The sequence below is a fragment of the Eubalaena glacialis genome, chromosome 4, assembly GCF_028564815.1.
Source record: "Eubalaena glacialis isolate mEubGla1 chromosome 4, mEubGla1.1.hap2.+ XY, whole genome shotgun sequence".
In the NCBI taxonomy this organism is placed as follows: Eukaryota; Metazoa; Chordata; class Mammalia; order Artiodactyla; family Balaenidae; genus Eubalaena; species Eubalaena glacialis.
Genome location: NC_083719.1, coordinates 35,201,367 through 35,221,511, shown reverse-complemented (window position 1 = coordinate 35,221,511; position 20,145 = coordinate 35,201,367). Strand labels below are relative to the sequence as shown.

Sequence of the window (20,145 nt, the reverse complement as noted above, 5' to 3'; positions counted from 1 at the left end):
TTCTTTGTGTGATTTTGTCTGTTTAGTTTTGCTTTCACCATTTGTCTTGGGTTTCCCTCTGTTCGTTTTTTTTTTTTTTTTTTTTTTCCTTCCATTTCATCTGAGCCATATGGCTGGAAGGCTCTTGGGGCTCTGGTTGGGTGTCAGACCTGAGCCACCAGGTGAGAGAGCTGAATCCATGATGTTGGACCACCAGAGACCTCCAGGCCCCATGTAATATTAATCGGTGAGAGCTCTCCCAGAGATCTCTGTCTCAACACTAAGATCCAACTCACCCAACGGCCAGCAAGCTCCAGTGCTGGACATCCCATGACAAACAACTAGCAAGACAGGAACACAACACCACCCATTAGCAGAGAGGCTGCCTAAAGTCATACTAAGTTCACAGACACCCCACAACAGACCACAGGACATGGCCTTACCCACAGAGGGACAAGATCCAGCCCCACCAACCAGAACACAGGCATCAGTCACCCCCACCAGGAAGCCTACAAAACACACCAAATGAAACTTAGCCACTGGGGGCAGACACCAAAAACAACGGGAACTATGAACCTGTCGCCTGCAAAAAGGAGACCCCAAACACAGTAAGTTAAACAAAATGATAAGACAGAGAAATACAAAGCAGATGAAGGAGCAAAGTAAAAAGCCACCAGACCGAATAGGCAGTCTACCTGAAAAAGAATTCAGAGTAGTGATAGTAAAGATATCCAAAATCTTGGAAATAGAATGGAGAAAATACAAGAAACATTTAACAAGGAACTAGAAGAACTAAAGAGCAAACAAACAATGATGAACAACAAAATAAATGAAGTTTAAAATTGTCTAGAAGGAATCACTAGCAGAATAACTGAGGCAGAAGAATGGATAAGTGACCTGGAAGATAAAATAGTGGAAATAACTACTGCAGAGCAGAATAAAGAAAAAAGAAGGAAAAGAATTGAGGACAGTCTCAGAGACCTCTGGGACAACATTAAATGCACCAACATTCGAATTATAGGGGTCCCAGAAGAAGAAGAGAAAAAGAAAGGGACTGAGAAAATATTTGAAGAGATTATAGTTGAAAACTTCCCTAATATGGGAAAGGAAACAGTCAGTCAAGTCCAGGAAGTGCAGAGAGTCCCATACAGGATAAATCCAAGCAGAAACACACCAAGATACATATTAATCAAACTATCAAAAATTAAATACAAAGAAAAAATATTAAAAGCAGCAAGGGAAAAGCAACAAATAACATAGAAGGGAATCCCTATAAGGTTAACAGCTGATCTTTCAGCAGAAACTCTGCAAGCCAGAAGGGAGTGGGAGGACATACTTAAAGTGATGAAAGGGAAAAACCTACAACAAAGATTACTCTACACAGCAAGGATCTCATTCAGATTTGACAGAGAAATTAAAGCCTTTACAGACAAGCAAAGGCTAAGAGAATTCAGCACCACCAAACCAGCTTTACAACTAATGCTAAAGGAACTTCTCTAGGTGGGAAACACAAGAGAAGGAAAAGACCTACAAAAAATAAACCAAAACAATTAAGAAAATGGTAATAAGAACATACACATCAATAATTACCTTAGGGCTTCTCTGGTGGTGCAGTGGTTAAGAATCTGCCTGCCAGGCTCCCTGACTTCAGACTATACTACAAAGCTACAGTAATCAAGACAGTATGGTACTGGCACAAAAACAGAAATATAGATCAATGGAACAGGATAGAAAGCCCAGAGATAAACCCATGCACATGTGGTCACCTTATCTTTGACAAAGGAAGCGAGAATATTCAATGGAGAAAAGACAGCCTCTTCAATAAGTGGTGCTGGAAAAACTGGATAGCTACATGTAAAAGAATGAAATTACAACACTCACTAACACCATACATAAAAATAAACTCAAAATGGATTAAAGACCCAAATGTAAGGCCAGACCCTATCAAACTCTTAGAGGAAAACACAGGCAGAACACTCTATGACATAAATCACAGCAAGATCTTTTTTGACCCACCTCCTAGAGAAATGGAAATAAAAACAAAAATAAACAAATGGGATCTAATGATACTGAAAAGCTTTTGCACAGCAAAGGAAACCATAAACAAGACGAAAAGACAACCCTCAGAATGGGAGAAACTATTTGCCAATGAAGAAACTGACAAAGGATTAATCTCCAAATATACAAGCAGCTCATGCAGCTCAATATCAAAAAAACAAACAACCCAACCCAAAAATGGGCAGAAGACCTAAATAGACATTTCTCCAAAGAAGATATACAGATTGCCAACAAACACATGAAAGGATGCTCAACATCACTAATCATTAGAGAAATGCAAATCAAAACCACGAGGTATCACCTCACACCGGTCAGAATGGCCGTCATCAAAAAATCTACAAACAATAAATGCTGGAGAGGGTGTGGAGAAAAGGGAACCCTCTTGCACTGTTGGTGGGAATGTAAACTGGTGCAGCCACTATGGAGAACAGTATGGAGGTTCCTTACAAAACTAAAATTAGAACTACCATATGACTCATCAATCCCACTACTGCACATATACCCTGAGAAAACCATAATTCAAAAAGAGACATGTACCACAATGTTCATTGCAGCTCTATTTACAGTAGCCAAGACATGGAAGCAACCTAAGTGTCCACTGACAGATGAATGGATAAAGAAGATGTGGCACATACACACAATGGAATATTACTCAGCTATAGAAAGAAACGAAATTGAGTTATTTGTAGTGAGGTGGATGGACCTAGAGTATGTCATACAGAGTGAAGTCAAAAAGAGAAAAACAAATACCATATGCTAACACATATATATGGAATTTAAAAAAAAATGGTTCTGATGAACCTAGCGGCAGGACAGGAATAAAGACGCAGACGTAGAGAATGGACTTTAGGACACGGGGTGCGGGGGAAGGGGAAGCCGGGATGAAGTGAGAGAGTAGCATTGACATATATACACTACCAAATGTAAAATAGATAGCTAGTGGGAAGCAGCTGCATAGCACAGGGAGATCACCTCGGTGCTTTGTGCCCACCTAGAGGAGTAGGATAGGGAGGGTGCGAGGGAGGCTCAAGAGGGAGGGGATATGTGCATATATGTATACGTATAGCTGATTCACTTTGTTATACATCAGAAACTAACACAACATTATAAAGCAATTATACTCCAATAAAGATGTAAAAAAAAGAAACTATAATGGAAAAGAATATGAGAAAGAATATGTATATATATAAAACTGAATCACTTTGCTGTACAGTAGAAATTAACACATTGTAAATCAACTATACTTCAATAAAATAAATTTTAAAAATAAAATAAAACAAACATACATTACCTCACACACACACACAAAACAGAGAGGGGAATAAAAGAGGATAAAAATTCACACCACCTTCAGACAAAGTGGTCAAAATATTTGAATGTTCTTTGATTGACAATTTCTGAGTTTATTGCTAGGATAGTGCAATTAACTGATTTGTAAACTCTTAAGATTATCCTGGTCACTACTAAAAATTTGTAATATTTTTCCCTCTTTAGATCTTCCTCTTCTTTTCAAGATCTTTTCCTTCATATGGGCCCAAATTCCTATTTTCATATATTTGTGTATATCTTTAAATGTTTAAATTTCTCCAAATTGAGGGTGTTTCTGCTACCATTGAAAACACTAAATTAGGTCTCCCCTGGTGGCACAATGGTTAAGAATCCACCTGCCAATGCGGGGGACACGGGTTCGAACCCTGGTCCAGGAAGATCCCACATGCCATGGAGCAACAAAGCCTTTGTGTCACAACTACTGAGCCTGCGCTCTAGAGCCCGCAAACCACAACTACTGAGCCTGCGTGTCACAACTGGTGAAGCCCGCGTGCCTAGAGCCCACACTCCGCAACAAGGGAAGCCACCGCAGTGAGAAGCCTACACACTTCAACGAAGAGTAGCTCCCACTTGCTGCAACTAGAGAAAGCCCACATGCAGCAATGAAGACCCAACGCAGCCAAAAATTTAAAAGCTAAATAAAATAAATGAATTTTTTAAAAAAGAAAACACTAAATTTTAATAATAATATTCTGTTTAGTTTTATTACCTGCTTTATTAGAAATGACATCAGTACTTAGGAGAGAGCTCTATTGATCTGTACTAACAAAATTGAGTTTTCATACACACACATACGCACACGCACACACACACACACCATAGCTAAAACCAATGATTATTTGAAAGAAAATGTAAAAGTTTTTTTCTTTCTCTCCTTTTGTTAAATAGGACTATGCTATTCATACAGAGACCTGCTTTTCATTTTAAAGCTATAGTGACAATTTTGGCGTAATCATATATTAAGTAGTCACATCAGGATAGATTGTGTACATAATATTGAAAAGTTCTGTTCTCTCCTCAAAGAGCTAATGTTCTAAAAGTTAATAGAGGGATAAAGAGGATAAACAAACATGGACAGGCATGGATTCACACTCAGCAGAAACTATCCTTATTATAGTTTCCTTTTCTGTTCTCTTCCTGATTGCGTACAAATAGATTTTTGGCATGTAAAATCATGTCATTGTTTAAATTGGCAGTTTGGGGAATTGGCTCATCCCAGCTCCACCTCTTTCAGGCCTAGCGACAAACAGTCCCATCTTGGGTGGCCTTCCCGTGTGGAAAGTGTCTCAAACAGACAGGAGACCAAAGGCTGCCCTGTGATCTACAGCACGGGAACTTTCCAGATGGGTTTATAGCATTGCTATAAACCCATCTCTGACAGCTGGTATATTGGTTAATTCAGACTGACATGAATTAACTATAGTCCAGTGGATTTAAGGCTCCATAGTGGAGAGAAAAAGAAAGAAAACTTGTCCAGTGCTTCATAAAGCATGGTTATTTAACATTCTTGCTAACAGTCTTTTAAGAGTTATAGTTGGAATGAAATTTTCAAAGAACACTGAAGGTGAATTTAGCTCTGGTGAGAGAAACATAATGGGGAGAAAATCATCCAAGGTAAAAGGATGTGGCATGTAGCCCTCACTCTTTTCTCCCTATGTACCAGGAAGGGGATTGCCTTCTAATGCCTTGTGAGAAGCTCTGGTAAGAGGGAAAAAAAATTCTAAGATGTAATATCCCTCCCAGGCATAAATCGATTGTGAAATTATTTACATTGATCTCCTCAAATATAATGTGCCTAGAAATAGTGAGAACACTGTTCTCCAGGCTAACATCTCCTTGAATTGGTCTGAATTAAACCTTTATCTGGACTAAGGGCTGGTATGTATTTTCCAGCTCATGCCTTTAATAAAACCTTGATATATTTTTATTGGAAGAACCCTAGAGGGAAACACAAGCCTTGTGCCAGAGGACCTGAATGTGGGACTCTAGAAGAAGGAGAATGACTGAAAGAAAAGTTAGAGGTTGAAGGAGTATAAGAGCTAGAAGAGAGACCTATCTCTTCTGGATACGCAACAGCTAATTACATCCTGAGGGCTTACAAGAAGAAACTGAAAAGCATTCCCATTAAAAGCTTTGTGGGGTTGGTTCGCAAGTAGCATTGCTTTGGTGTCCAGGAAAACTGTGTAACACAACCTGGGAGGAGGTGCTCCATACTGCAGGATAGCATACTGTCTGGTTCTAGTGCTTTGAGTCTCCAGAATACATAGCACCACTCTGGCACTTTTAGACTGCAAAGAATTCATGGCAGCAATGGCCATGGAAATTATCATGGAGAATGAAGCAGAAACACTAACTTCTTCCCACATAGTCGTGTGCTCTCCACATAATCCAGTCTCACTGCAATTAAGTGAGACTATGTAACTACTTCTTGTCAATACTCTGTGAGCAGAAGTGACCTGTTTACTTTTCGGCAGAGCATTCAAGAGCCACTGCAAGATCTTTCAGTATTTCTTTTCCTACATTTATGACTTTTCAGGCCATTTGTTGAGCTGGAAACATGATAAATGGTGGAACCTTTATTAGATTGGATTTCCAAGTCACAACTTGGAGGGGAACTGCCGAGGAAAGCTGTCATATCCCCAGTGAACTTGGCATGATTTTTGAGTAAGAGTGAACTTTTATGTGCAGTCACTAAGATTTCAGAGTTTGTTTGTTACTGTAGCATAACTTTCCTCAGCCTGACTAAAATAAGGAGATTATACCAAAAGAAGGGAAGAAAAGGTTAGATGCCACATGGTAGTCAACAAAGTGTGTCCATGAGACATTTGTAGAGATACTTAGAATACCCGTTAGAGACTTTAATAGCTACATAAATAACAAGTAGGTTAAGATTTGCAAAATAAAGTTTATTACTGTTCATATAATCCTTCCATTTAAACCTTACTATGTTATGTATTAGAATAGATAGAGACCTCAGAGATGGCTTTTCCAATTCCCTTATTTTATATATGTGCACCTTAAAGCCTAAGTTTGCAAATTTGCTTGCCTAAGGCCTCTCAGCAAATTAATTACAGGGAGAAACTGGGATGAAGGGTAGCCTGAGGGTCTATTAGGTACTAGGCAGGCACAGTGAGGCCCTTTACAGATTGCCTTATTTCCCAACTCTCCCAGATTGTTAGTGCTCCCCTTTCAAAGCTCTTACAGTACTTGCTTTATTTGTACAGTTGTACTTATACTTCATTGCAGTTATGTGTGAATTTCACAGAAATACAAAGGATCGTAAGAGACTACTACAAGCAACTATATGCCAGTACAATGGACAACCTAGAAGAAATGGACAAATTCTTAGAAAGATACAACTTTCCAAGACTGAACCAGGAAGAAATAGAAAATATGAACAGACCATTTACAAGTACTGAAATTGAAACTGTGACTTTAAAACTTCCAACAAACAAAAGTCCAGGACCAGATGGCTTCACAGGCAAATTCTATCAAACATTTACAGAAGAGTTAACACCTATCCTTCTCAAACTATTCCAAAAAATTGCAGAGGAAGGAACACTCCCAAGCTCATTCTATGAGGCCACCATCACCCTGATACCAAAACCAGACAAAGGTATCACAATAAAAGAGAAAATTACAGACCAATATCACTGATGAACATAGATGCAAAAATCCCCAACAAAATACTAGCAAACCAAATCCCAACAACACATTAAAAGGATCATACACCATGATCAAGTGGGATTTGTCCCAGGGACACAAGGATTCTTCAACATATGTAAATCAATCAATGTGATACACCACGTTAAGAAACTGAAGAATAAAAACCATATGATCATCTCAATAGAGGCAGAAAAAGCTTTTGACAAAATTGAACACCCATTTATGATAAAAACTCTCCAGAAACTGAGCATAGAGGGAATCTACCTCAACATAATAAAGGTCATATATGACAAACCCACAGCAAATATCATTCTCAATGGTGAAAAACTGAAAGCATTTCCTCTAATATCAGGAACAAGTCAATGATGCCCACTCTTGCCACTTTTATTCAACATAGTTTTGGAAGTCCTAGCCATGGCCATCAGAGAAGAAAAAGAAATAAAAGGAATACAAATTGGAAAAGAAGAAGTAAAGCTGTCATTGTTTGCAGATGACATGATACTATACGTAGAAAATCCTAAAGATGTTACTAGAAAACTACTAGAGCTCATTAATAAATTTGGTACAGCTGCAGGATACAAAATTAATATACAGAGATCATATCTTAATGTCTTCAGTGTCTAACTCAGAGCTTGTAGCAAAAATGAACTAAATAAAATTTTATTGCATAAATGAAAATTTAGGTGGTGTCAACACTGAGGAAAGTTTTGGGTAGGATAGTGCTTTGGATATATGGAATATATACATTAAAATTATGTAAAAGATTCACTAAAATTTTTGGCTATTAGAACAAAGAATACCATCTCCAAATCCTGGTAAAGGTGTATCTTTTACCATCCAGCCTCAGAGGCTGAAATTTCCAAAATTAGTGTATCCTTTGGTTTGCATATTGAAGGTATTTATCAAAATAGAAATGTGACCTGGGAAAAATGGAATGACATATAATTATTTATCCATTAACACCTTTGTGCAAATTAACTGGCCATATGGTCTTAGCAGACATCAGGTTCCTTATGGAATGGAATTTAGAATATTAATTTTTAAAGGGTGGGAATAGAAGTATAGACCCACCTGGACAAGTAAAATTTCACAATGGAGAATCTGGGCCATCATTTAATGGCTTTATTAAAGTCATGAAGACATGAGAAAAGGTGAAAATTTAGTCATCATTTTGTCAAAATTACAAATAAGGTCCCATATATAAGCATCCTATAGGTAATTTGTTAGCTGCCTTTCTTTATTTTCTCTGCACTTTCTAATACTTATCTTTATCCTTTAGAGAGAAAGGAGGGAGGAAAAGAGGGATTAAATTATAATGTTCCTTTTCACATTATGTAATATGAGATCATTGAGATTAAATATATATTTACTGCAATATGTTTTGTTGGTCAATACCAAAAATCTTGATAAGATAAATTTGCTTTGAGTTATCCCTACCTAATCAAACAGAAATTATATTCTCATATCTTCCAAATGAAATCATCAGATTGAAATTAGGAAAATATAGACTTCAAAATTAGTGCCTGTCCCTGTAAGAAAAGACAGAGTCTTATAGACATAGCTATGCTAATATTGATTATTGGATTACTTCTTTCCGTTTCATTTACTAAGACCAAGTTAATTTGATATACCGTTAGGTGAGCCAGTACAGTGTTCCCAGCAAAATAAACAATATTATCTAGGAGTGGACATAACCCACAGATACCATGCAGACTAAATCAAAAGTGTTAATGGAAGATTACTTCTTACTCCTATATGACCTTTGGAATAGTAGATTCCTTGCCTTTAAAAAAAATAGTTTTATAACCTACATATGCATTCCCTAAACAATACAATTTAGTTTTTCCTAGTTTTAAAATTTCTACAGGGACTTCCCTGGTGGTGCAGTGGTTAAGAATCCGCCTGCCAATGTAGGGGACACGAGTTCGAGCCCTGGTCCGGGAAGATCCCACATGCCGCAGAGCAACTAAGCCCGTGCGCCACAACTACTGAGCCTGCACTCTAGAGCCCACAAGCCACAACTACTGAGCCCACGTGCCACAACTACTGATGCCCACGTGCCTAGAGCCCGTGCTCCGCAACAAAGAGAAGCCACCGCAATGAGAAACCCATGCACCGCAACGAAGAGTAGCCCCCACTCGCCACAACTTGTGAAAGCCCGTGTGCAGCAATGAAGATCCAACACAGCCAAAAATAAATAAATAAATAAATTAATTAATTAAAAAAAAATTTTCTACAGAAGAACAAAGCTATAAATATTCTTTTCTGTCTTGTTCTTTTTATTGAATATTGTTGTGAGATTCACCCATGTTGTTGCGTGTAGCTGTAGTTAGCATTCTTTGGAATGAATATATCAAAATTTTATTCATCTCGCTGATGATACATGTTTAATGTATTATGAGCATTTGACAAAATGTGGCAAGAATTTAAGTATATAAAAATTAAAACAGAAAAATTTTTGAACAATATTTTATTGTAGTTTCCTTATAGATTCATTACTGAATCTGGACTGAGAATATTACCAAATCATTGTGAAGGGATGGAATAAAGCAATTTTAAAGAGACAACTTTGAAGGGAGACTAAGTGTGGACATGGAGCATGATTGGGGTGTCTGTGAAGACTTTACCTTTTGGGGGGTGACCTTCTCCGAGTGCCATATTGCTTGCCCTGTCACCTTAGGACTCACCTTCTCCTAACCCTCACCAGGTATTCAGGGTCCCATTGCCAGCAACTAGTGAGTTCTGACCAGAGGTTGTACATATATCCAGAACTTTCCCTTACCCAACCAAAACCTACCCACTGCCTGCTGTCCAATTTTTTTCAGGGCTCCACTTTCAACTTCCCAAGGTGAGCTACTTGCATGGTACCAGATAGGGTATCAGTTGATGGTAGATGGTCAGTCACTGGGGCACGAGTTCCCTGCCCACACTGTGTAGGTAGACAAAATGCTCCATTTTGGTTGCTTTATTTAAAGAAGTCAAACTAGTGGTGATATTTAAGGGTAAACCAGTGAGATTGTGAAAAAGAGAACAAAGGAGAGAATATGTCTGGCCTGTAATTAAAGATAACCATATAATTTATAGTCCCAAGCAGAACAATTTTGAGAGTGAAAGGTGGCTCTGTTAATATTTACTCCAGAACAATAGTCATAAACTATGGTATTCGATGATGGTGTTGAATATGCAAGTTATGGTGTGTCATGTGAGATTTTTCTGGGGAAGATGGTTCATAATTATCATCATGCCTAAAGAGGTCTGTGACACATAAAGGTTAACAGCCAGGAGTGTGTACACATTTAGAGGCAGATGTCATAGTGGGGTCTGAACTGAGATGAAATCTTCATTCCAGAATTTAAGACTGTAACCTCAAACCAGTTCTTTGCCTCTTAAGCCTGCTGTTTTCCTCATTTAAGAAAATGAGGATAATACCTTCTTGACTGGTATATACATAAGAAGGTCCCTGTCACCAATTGATTAAGTGTATAGATAATTACATATAAATATCATGTTCTCCTTTATCCCCATAATACTTTTTCCCTCTGATTTTTTTGCATCATCAAAGACAATGTTATATCAAGATTAAATTAAATTACAAAAAAAATTGGATGGATCCTAGGAATCATGAAGTCAAATCCTTTACTTAACAGGTGAGGAAACAGAGATCCAGAGAAGACTTGACTTAGTCATTACAATATAATTACAGACAGAGGCAAGGATGAAAGCCAGCTCTCCAACTTCAGCAATACAGAATTCTCTTAACTTTTCATGTTGCCAAATTTCTCCACTAGCCACCCAGTACCCTGTAAGTGGTAAAGTGGTAAAGACCATCTGGAAACTTCATGATAGTCTACCCAAAGGGATTAGTCCACAGTAAAAAGTGGATAAAAGGCCTGCGCCCGCTCGTATAAAGGCAGACGCCGCGCCGCTCCGCAGTGTTGGCCTTGTTCTCCGCTTTTCTTTCTTTTTGGAGACGCCGCCCTGCTCTCATCAGCCTCTGGCCAGCCATCTCCTTGAATCCTAACACCATGCCTTCAATTAAGTTGCAGAGTTCTGATGGAGAGATATTTGAAGTTGATGTTGAAATTGCGAAACAGTCTGTGACTATTAAGACCATGTTGGAAGATTTGGGAATGGATGATGAAGGAGATGATGATCCAGTCCCCTTGCCAAATGTTAATGCAGCAATATTAAAAAAGGTCATTCAGTGGTGCACCCACCACAAGGATGATCCTCCTCCTCCTGAGGATGATGAGAACAAAGAAAAGCGGACAGATGATATCCCTGTTTGGGATCAAGAGTTCCTGAAAGTTGACCAAGGAACACTTTTTGAGCTTATACTGGCAGCAAACTACTTAGACATCAAAGGTTTGCTTGATGTTACCTGCAAGACTGTTGCCAATATGATCAAGGGGAAAACTCCTGAGGAGATTCGAAAGACATTCAATATCAAAAATGATTTTACTGAAGAAGAGGAAGCCCAGGTACGCAAAGAGAACCAGTGGTGTGAGGAGAAGTGAAATTTTGTGTCTGATGCTGTAACACTGTAAGGATTGTTCCAAATACTAGTTGCACTGCTTTGTTTATAATTGTTAATATTAGAAAAACAGTCCACAAATGCAGCAGCAAATCAGTTGTATTAGCAGAATGTTGTCCTCATTGCATGTGTAGTTTCAGTACAGATTCCAAACTTATGGCTCAGTTTCTTCTAGTATGATCAAAAGTTCTTTTTTCTTTGCTCTGAATAAAATTGAACTGTGGGTTCTCTATAGAAAGTGGCATTTTGGGCTTTCCCTCTTTTTGTAAAGCAATTTATGCCTAGTTTATTGTCCAGTTAACTTTAGTTTAGTGACTTTTAAAAGTTGGCATTGTAAATAAAACAACTTGCAAAAAAATTTTCTGAAATAGAATTAACAAAGTATTATCTTTATTCATGATTTGGAAACTGGAAAAAGGCTAATTGAGGTAAATGTTATCAGAGTGGGGTTATCAGAATGTCTTCCAGCTTCCTGGAGTCCACTGGTATTGATTAGCCTATATGTAGCAGGGCTCCCTTAATTGGATCTGAGGACTTGTTTTTGCATTTTTAATCCTCTCAGCTTTGAATATGTTGGCTAGAGGCTCATTTACTACCCAGTTTGTGGTTTGGGAGGAAACAGAATTAGACAGTTTGCTGGCTTTTCTATTAAAAGAGACACTTAACCCATGTGGTGTGTCATCTTTTTATAATCAGTAATCCTATGTGGGGAAAACCATAAACACTACTTGCATGTAAAAAATAATTTAACCTTTAATGTTAAAATGTATGGCGTTACCCAGAAAGCATCAGTCACGAATGCAAGATACTTTCAATAAAAAGTAAGTTACATAAAAAAAAAAAAAAAAAAAAAAAAAAAGTGGATAAAAAACGTTGGTGCTATATTTTGAAAAAAAAAAGTTAATGTTTTGGGTATCCATTTACAATACAAAAGATGTGGCATTAAAAATACTTCAGGAAATCCTTTTGGAATTTTAGATGTAGAAGATTTATTATAAAATTATAGGATAGTGTTATTTTGCTTTTACAAGTTTTTTTGTAATTTGTTTCTCATTATATCTTTCCAAGTCATTTGCTATTTAAGAAACAAAACAAATAAAACCAAAATGGTTTGCTCGATGTCATCGAAAAAGTTGGCCATAAATTGGGAACCAAAATCAAGCTTTGCTTTGTTTCAAGGAATGAGAATTCAGATGAAGAAAAACCATTCCAGGAGAAACATTCTGGGTGGCATATTGGAAAAGAATATCTGCAAAGTTCTGTGCAATTCAAAAAAAGATAACTTCCTTCCTGATTGTTTGAAATTTCAACATTTTTAGAAAGAGAGATTTAAAATATTTTGCCATTTACACTAAAGTTCTGATACAAGAAAGTACATTTCCAATGTAAATGTCATGGATTAGGATAAATAAGATATGCATCAGATTATTTCTGTACTCTCTGCACAAGAAAATATAACTTGATAGTCAGCATTGACAATGAGGTTCATTTCATCCTTTTTAGTATGACATAGACAGAAAGATGATGTGTAAGTTGGCAGCTAAAGGGAGAGACAGAGTAAAACAAACACATGCAGAAATTTATAGGTGCCAATGGGCAAGTTGCTGGCAAAAGCCATTGATGATATAAGGAGCTTGGCCAGTGGATTTTTTCCTTAAAAATGTTTTCACTATGTGCCTCTAGGCAGTGTTGAAATTTTTCTATTCCACTATATGTGTGCTTTTTATAATTTGATTTTGGTTTGGCTTACTTCTAAATAAAATTTCATTTCCTTTCAGTTCTTACCTTGAAGTTAGACTTTCAAAATAAAAATACCCTCCTCTCTTTTATATTCTAAAATATCCTGAGATATAGGGAAGCATAGAGGTTTTATCTTTCTAGAAACTTGCCTTATTAACTTGCAATGCAAATTTCTTAATTGTTTATAGTTAATCAATTTCCGTATCATCATTACCAAACTACATGGCTAGAATCTATTGGACACTGGTTTGTGTTATATGATTAACACATTAAAATGGCTGTATTAAAAGGGCTGTTTTAGCAATGATTTGGAATTTATTTAGATGGTTGAGATAATCATAATGCTTTCAGCTGTCCCTGAAATAGCTGTGTCACTGAAATATTGGCCCTTTTTAATAAACAGAAGAAATATCTCACCAATGAACTTGAACTCACCGAAACATTGATGTCAGTCTAATATCCCACAAGTCAGCTGAACTTGAGCCTCATAGAAAATATGAAGAACAGAAAGAAATAAGAATGTAATTTGTAATTCCACATAACCTACCATATTTTAAAGGAATATATTATTTGTGAATATGAAAAAAGAAACATACATGTTTTCTAATGCATGTTTTTATGTTCTTCAAATGAATATCAGTGCTGAAATCTTAAAAATGTTTTAATAATGTTGCCATACTCATAAAATAAGGCTGGTGTTAGAACAACCAGGGAGAAAAGCTGTTGCAAAAAACATGACATTGAATTCTGCTGTCACTAAAGATATTTTCCATAGAGACTAAGTGATATACCAAAAAGTGTATGGCACCAATCAAGTAAACTGTAAATGTGTGCCATTGTAACAAAGGAAATAAAGTATGTGAATTTGGCCCAGTGGGAGACCCAAGTCAAAAGAGTTTTCAGTGTAGAATGGCCCATAGCTGCGTTAATGCTCTGTTATCTGAAGAACAAAACCAACCAAACACTGGAGAATTCAGTAGTATAAAAAAGACCTGAATAGAACCATTTTTATTGGAAAGGCTATTTCCTAGTGTAAAGGCATTTCATTACATGCCTATTCTTTGAGTCAGCACTGTTGTGTAAAATTGCTTGACAGTATGGTAGGTGTTTGTGGAAAATGAAGAGAAAAACTACTATATTGCTAGAGAAAACTACTATGACTAGAGAAGGAACAAAACAGTGGTTTAAGTTTCAGCTTTGAAGAATATGTCAAATCTTTCACGGAGATATATGTATATATGTACATATATGTGTGTGTGCGTACGTGTGTGTGTTTTTACTCTATCTCAAAACAATGAAATATAGCTTGAGTAAAATATAAACTGTTCATCTATTTAAAATGTTAATGACTTTTAGACACATTAATAGCTATAAGAAGAGCTGAAAATGTAAGACCTAGAAATGTCTATAAGCGTTTTTTGACACTGTGACAAATTGAAGGTGGGTTTCAATCCTTAATTTGTAACTTCCTCCCTACAAACCCATCAGGAATTCATAGCTCTAACTGACCTAAGATGGGAGGGCCAATGATCTATTCCTCTGGTTTGCTGTTATAAGAATTAGCTTCCTTGCATAGTTCCACCTGGATCCTAACCCCTTCAAAAACAAATAAACCCAATCTTTATGGTCCTCCCTCTTCCCACCATGCCCCATTTTGAAGAGATTTGGAGTTCAAAGACACACCGTGCCATTGTCTTCTGGTTGCAGAGACCCAACAGACTCTAAACCCTTTTAACTAATTAACTGCTTATTTCCTATCTGCACCCTCAGAGCAATATTTTATTGCTTCTACAGAGTTGCCACCTACATGAGTCATCTGGATAAACTTTTAAAAAGGAAGTATTGGGTAATTTAAATTTGCTGAGAGTAGAACTTAAATTTTCTCATCAAAAGAATAAAAAAGATTGAAAGAAAAGGAAAGGAAAGGAAAGATAAATATGTGAAGTGATGGATGTGTTAATTAACTAGATGGTGGGAATCCTTTCACACGATGTATACAAATATCAAATCACCACAATGCACACTTAAAATATTTTACAATTTTATTTGTCAATTATACCTCAGTAAAGCTGAAATCAATCAATCAATCAATCAATCAATCAATCAATCAAATGGCCTAGAGCCCTCTCATGTCCTGAGGAACCTCTTCAGGACTCCTGTGGAACTCCTTAGAGGACAATTTGAAAACCACTGCTATAAAGAGACAGAAGTCACTTATTTTTCATACATTTTTTTCAGGTCAACACATTTTAAATTTGTTAGTCAGGGACTACCTGTGTTGAAATGGAAAAAATATGTGAAAAATAAATGACTATGTATAGATTTAAAAAAATAAAAGTGAGAACAAAAGAAATTATAAGAAGAAAGAGTTGATATATGGCAGACATTTTACTTTATTTTCTTTTAAGTCTTTCTCCTTGCTTTATTTCCTCCCTCCATGGAGTATTCCTCTAACGAGAGTAGCCTTCCCCCACCCCGCATGTCTACTGGATATTTGTTGTATTTTGGCAGCCCAGGAGCTGACCTCCCTCTGGTGTTTGGAGCCCTTCACTCTGCACCGTGGTGAGAGGCATAGGTGGGCTCTAGCCTAACAGCCAAACAAGTCAGATGCTCCCTTCCCAAGCTTCTGGTGGGTGGAGTACAGTCTTGGCAGCAGCCAGATATGGTATCTCCAACTCAGAATAAGATGTAGGATGCTCATGACCCAGAGAAGCAGATGTAGTGGAGAAGCTACTATAGTGGGTACAAGAGCAATTCAGAAATGTCCTGTTTCTCCAAGGTCACTATTTCTTCCATCACTTCAACAACTAATTCCTTCCCTGTGGTAAAAAGGAGTCCCTGATGATTTCCCCAGCTACAAGGGTCATGAGACTGTCAGCAGTCTAGTGAACATTTAATATGCTGTGCTGAATGAAACTTCTAGTACATATCTGGGAGTCGAAGTCCTTGATGGTTAATATAATTTACCTGCTGTGCATACAGAGGCAAATTACTTAGCATCATACGTAAACAATATAGTATCTAGCTCACTGGTTTGTCATATTAAAAGAGATAATACATGTATAGTGCCTGGCATAGAGTTAGTCTGTTATAAATAGTAGCTATTATTATTGTCATTACAATTTCTATTACTTATTCTGTGACTATTTCCATTACTATTATATCTTGCCTCTACTAGCTTGTGAACTGTCAGCCCTTATATCCAGCCCTCATATCAATTAGGCACCAGCTAGTCACCTAGCTGGTTGTTGGTTGTTTTTTTTTTTTTGCAAGACCATATATTACTTTAATAAACAGAAAAAGTAATAAAGCTATATTGAGTTGTATCTTCTTGGCATATAATGCTATTCTATCTTCATTTCTAACTGATCTGACTCTTTTGAATAAGGTAGACCTTCCTTGTTATATTCCCATTTTTATTTTATCCAAACAATTCTACATAATACGTCATAATATGTAGTGATAGTTATGAGATACTATTTACTACTCAGTTACAATTCATATTCCCACTTATTACATTTACTTCTCCTATCCTATAGTATAACATATATTTCTTAGGATCCGTGGCTTCCAAATACATTAAAACTTTGACATATTCATCTTTTCATACCACCTCCCATACCTTATGCTTCTTTTCCATGTTTTAGAAGGTGTTGGTTATAATAACTGATCCCTAACTTATAATAGTGCTTGTCAAAATCTTGTCATGTCTCCTAGGTTGCTGCCTGATTGAGAAGTGATCACATAAAGTTAATGCTTTCTCAATATTATACAAGAGAATGGCACACAATTCCATGGGAATTAATTTTTATCCATGTATAAGGAGTATTTACTGAGATAAGTACTAAGGGAGTGATTATAGATCTTAAACTTTACATATAAAAACCAAAATTAACTCATTACTTGAGTTTCCTGAGCTCTAATTCAGTATTCAATTATAGAGCCAGCTTTCATGCAAAGCTTAGCAATGAAGACAATAACAAGATTAGCTATCAGGGCAGCATCATTATTGGATCTTGAGTTGGTCATGATTGCTAGTTGTTGTTCTTGCTTGCTAATTATAAGGCTCCCTTATAACCTCCCTCATTCCATTCTCTGGTATATTTAGAAAAAATTGTGGGTTTGTTTCATATCCACCCTGAGTCACTCATCCTATCATATATTCCTCTACTTGGTCCCAGGTCTCCCATGGGCTGTCCCTCCTTTTACTGCTAGTCCTGCCCTGAAACTCTTGGACTAAAATCTCCCATCCATAAGGAGATGCAGTTCTCGTACCATTCTCTGTGGTGAAATAAATGATGCAGTTCTCTTTGCTGTTCTCAGTGGCAAAATAAATACAGGATGGTGTATACTTCCCATGATTGCCATAGAAGTCTATATGGTATATCAGCTTTTATTGAAAGATTGCACATCAATAAAAGAAATTACAATGGGGATCAGGTGCATTTAAAACTGTCTACCAAATAGGGCTTTTTCCATTACCAAAAAAAAAAGACAAAACAATAAAACACTGGAGTATTAAACTCTTTACAGGAACCTCCCAAAGGAGATCGCTACCTCTCTTGGGGGGCAACTCCATTCCCTATTTACACAGGTTGGTATGAATCTGGAAACCACCCACTCCCTACGCTCAGGAAATCTGTGGATCCCATAAACCACCAGTAGTGTAAATCCCAAATTCTGAGTTATTCAGCTTAAAGCAACACCAGAAGGATTAAAGAGTTGGGGGTTGAGAATGGGATATGGCTCTCCAAAATCTGTTAGTTGTAAGCATGTCTCCTTATCCTTCCTGATAATCCAAATGGATCAAAAACACACATCCACAAACATCTTCCTAGGATAAACATTAATTCTTAGAAAGACTATAATATAAATCCTTATTGAAATAGAGAAACATTTTACTAATTACAAAATAATTGGTATAGTTGTCCCTGGACTTGACAACACAATGTACAGGGGTAAGAGTTTTCCTTTGTTTATCCTCCTGTTTCCGTATTGTACCCATGAGCCTTTCACTACATACAAAACAGACAATTCCAGTGACTTCTAACTTTGATGACTGTAGCCCAGCCCAAAAAGTGCTTTATGTAAATACCAGTGATTCTCTGCAGGAGGATTATTTTGTCCTGACTGACAAAGACTTGGTGAATAAATACCTCAGCTTGGATGGATTACTTTAAGGAGGGTTCTTTGCTGTCTTTCAGAATTCCTTAATGGACCTAAGTTCTGGTGGCCTCAGTGGTAGCTGACGTGGTAATCTACCCTTTATTAACCACCTTTCCTACCATCTTATGTCCCTATTCCCCTAGGAGGGCTTACTGGGATCCCCAACCAAACGATTTACTTGCACTTGAATCCTTGTCTTAGGATCTGCTTCCGGGCATTCCAAGTTAAGAGAGTAGTCATCCCTCTCTTTTCAGACAGAGCAGAAGTTTTCAGATTTTATATTTGGGGCCAAGTCAGATTCTTGGGCAGGGTGAATTCCTCTCGTTTCTGAACAGGAAAAAAACCAGTGTGATGACCCATTATTCTTCTGAGTGGGAAGATGGAGCTGTTGTTTGTGTAGTTAAGGAAAGATTAATCTTCTAGCAATTAAAATCTTAAAATAAAAATTTACCATTAGTTTCATGGTTGTCCAGTTTAGTATTTTGTGGGTTGTTTCAATACTCTCAGACCGTGGAGAAACAAAGTTAGCCACAATATTTTAGTCAATACTTGGTCTATGAATTAGATTTTAAGTCATGTATGTGTCTTTCAAATATAAATCAACTACACTCCTTTCACTAAAATAGGCATATTCATAATTTCCATAAATTCTAATGAACTTTATCCTCTGGCTGTTTTTTTTTTTTCTTCATAAATCCTCCCACTTCTTGGGAGCAGTACTAGAGCACAGCTTTGGGACTAGGGTGGCTGGAGTTTACATCCTGGGTTTTCTGCATTCTCACTTTAACTCCATATAACTTGCTTAAACACTGTGCTTCAGGTTCCTCATGTAGAAAGGGAATAGGGTTCCTATAACATAAATGGAGTTATTGTGGTAATTAATGAGGTAATGTATTTATTTAAAGTAATTGGTCTGGTTCCTGGCACATAGCACAATACTCAATCACTGTTGGGGATTACGAGTACTGAAGTAGGCTCATTCTTCAATTGAAAGAAAGAGTGAAACGCAGCACTTAAGTACCTAAGAGTCCCTCACTTTTCTGCCCAAGATTTCCCAGTGCTGAAGGGAGCTTCCTCCCTTTCTTCTCTCCTATTATTAATCCTCATATGAATCAGTGAAAGTGAGTAGAAATCATCAGATGGGTAAATCTCATCTGGCCTTCTGGAGTGAATATTCATTTCAGAAAGACAACACACCTCCTGAATGGATAAGTGAGATTTGCATGACACTACTTTTGCACTTTTCCATTTCCCATGATTTTTTCCTTCCTCCCAGGGACACATGCATCCTTGATTTAAACTGGACTCATCTTTTTTGCCATAATATGCTGTGTTCAGTCACAGCCAGCACTAGACCTTCACCTAAATTATGGGGTTAGGCTAAAGAGATGATACAGGAGTAAAAATAATTCACTAATGGGAGGCAAAAAGGAAAACATGGTCCCTCACACTTTTGTGGAAAATATGGAAATATAGTGTGGTCATGCCCTGCTTCTCTATGAAGTATTGGTGTTTAATAAAAACTTGAATTAAAAATCAAATATTTTGTTTCCCACTTTACTCTTCATATCATGTCAATGGTGAATGTTAACCAATGTCAGCTCATAGAATTGTAAGATATATGATATATATATGGTATATATATCTACCTCCAAATTCCTGAAATAGATTTG

The 20,145-nt window shown here is 37.0% G+C and overlaps 2 protein-coding genes across 2 annotated transcripts in view; one reads left to right on the top strand and one right to left on the bottom strand.

Moving 5' to 3' along the window:
* Positions 1 to 20,145, bottom strand: part of FBXO4 (F-box protein 4) — a 326,410-nt gene that overhangs the window by 80,308 nt on the left and 225,957 nt on the right. The window lies entirely within an intron of this gene.
* On the top strand, positions 10,927 to 11,808 carry LOC133089653 (S-phase kinase-associated protein 1). The gene has a single exon (XM_061187746.1). The coding sequence runs from the start codon at positions 11,058 to 11,060 to the stop codon at positions 11,547 to 11,549; it is 492 nt and encodes a 163-aa protein (XP_061043729.1). The 5' UTR covers positions 10,927 to 11,057; the 3' UTR covers positions 11,550 to 11,808.

Coding starts and splice junctions, on each gene's coding strand:
- LOC133089653 (XM_061187746.1), top strand. CDS start 11,058: ATGCCTTCAATTAAGTTGCAGAGTTCTGATGGAGAGATATTTGAAGTT.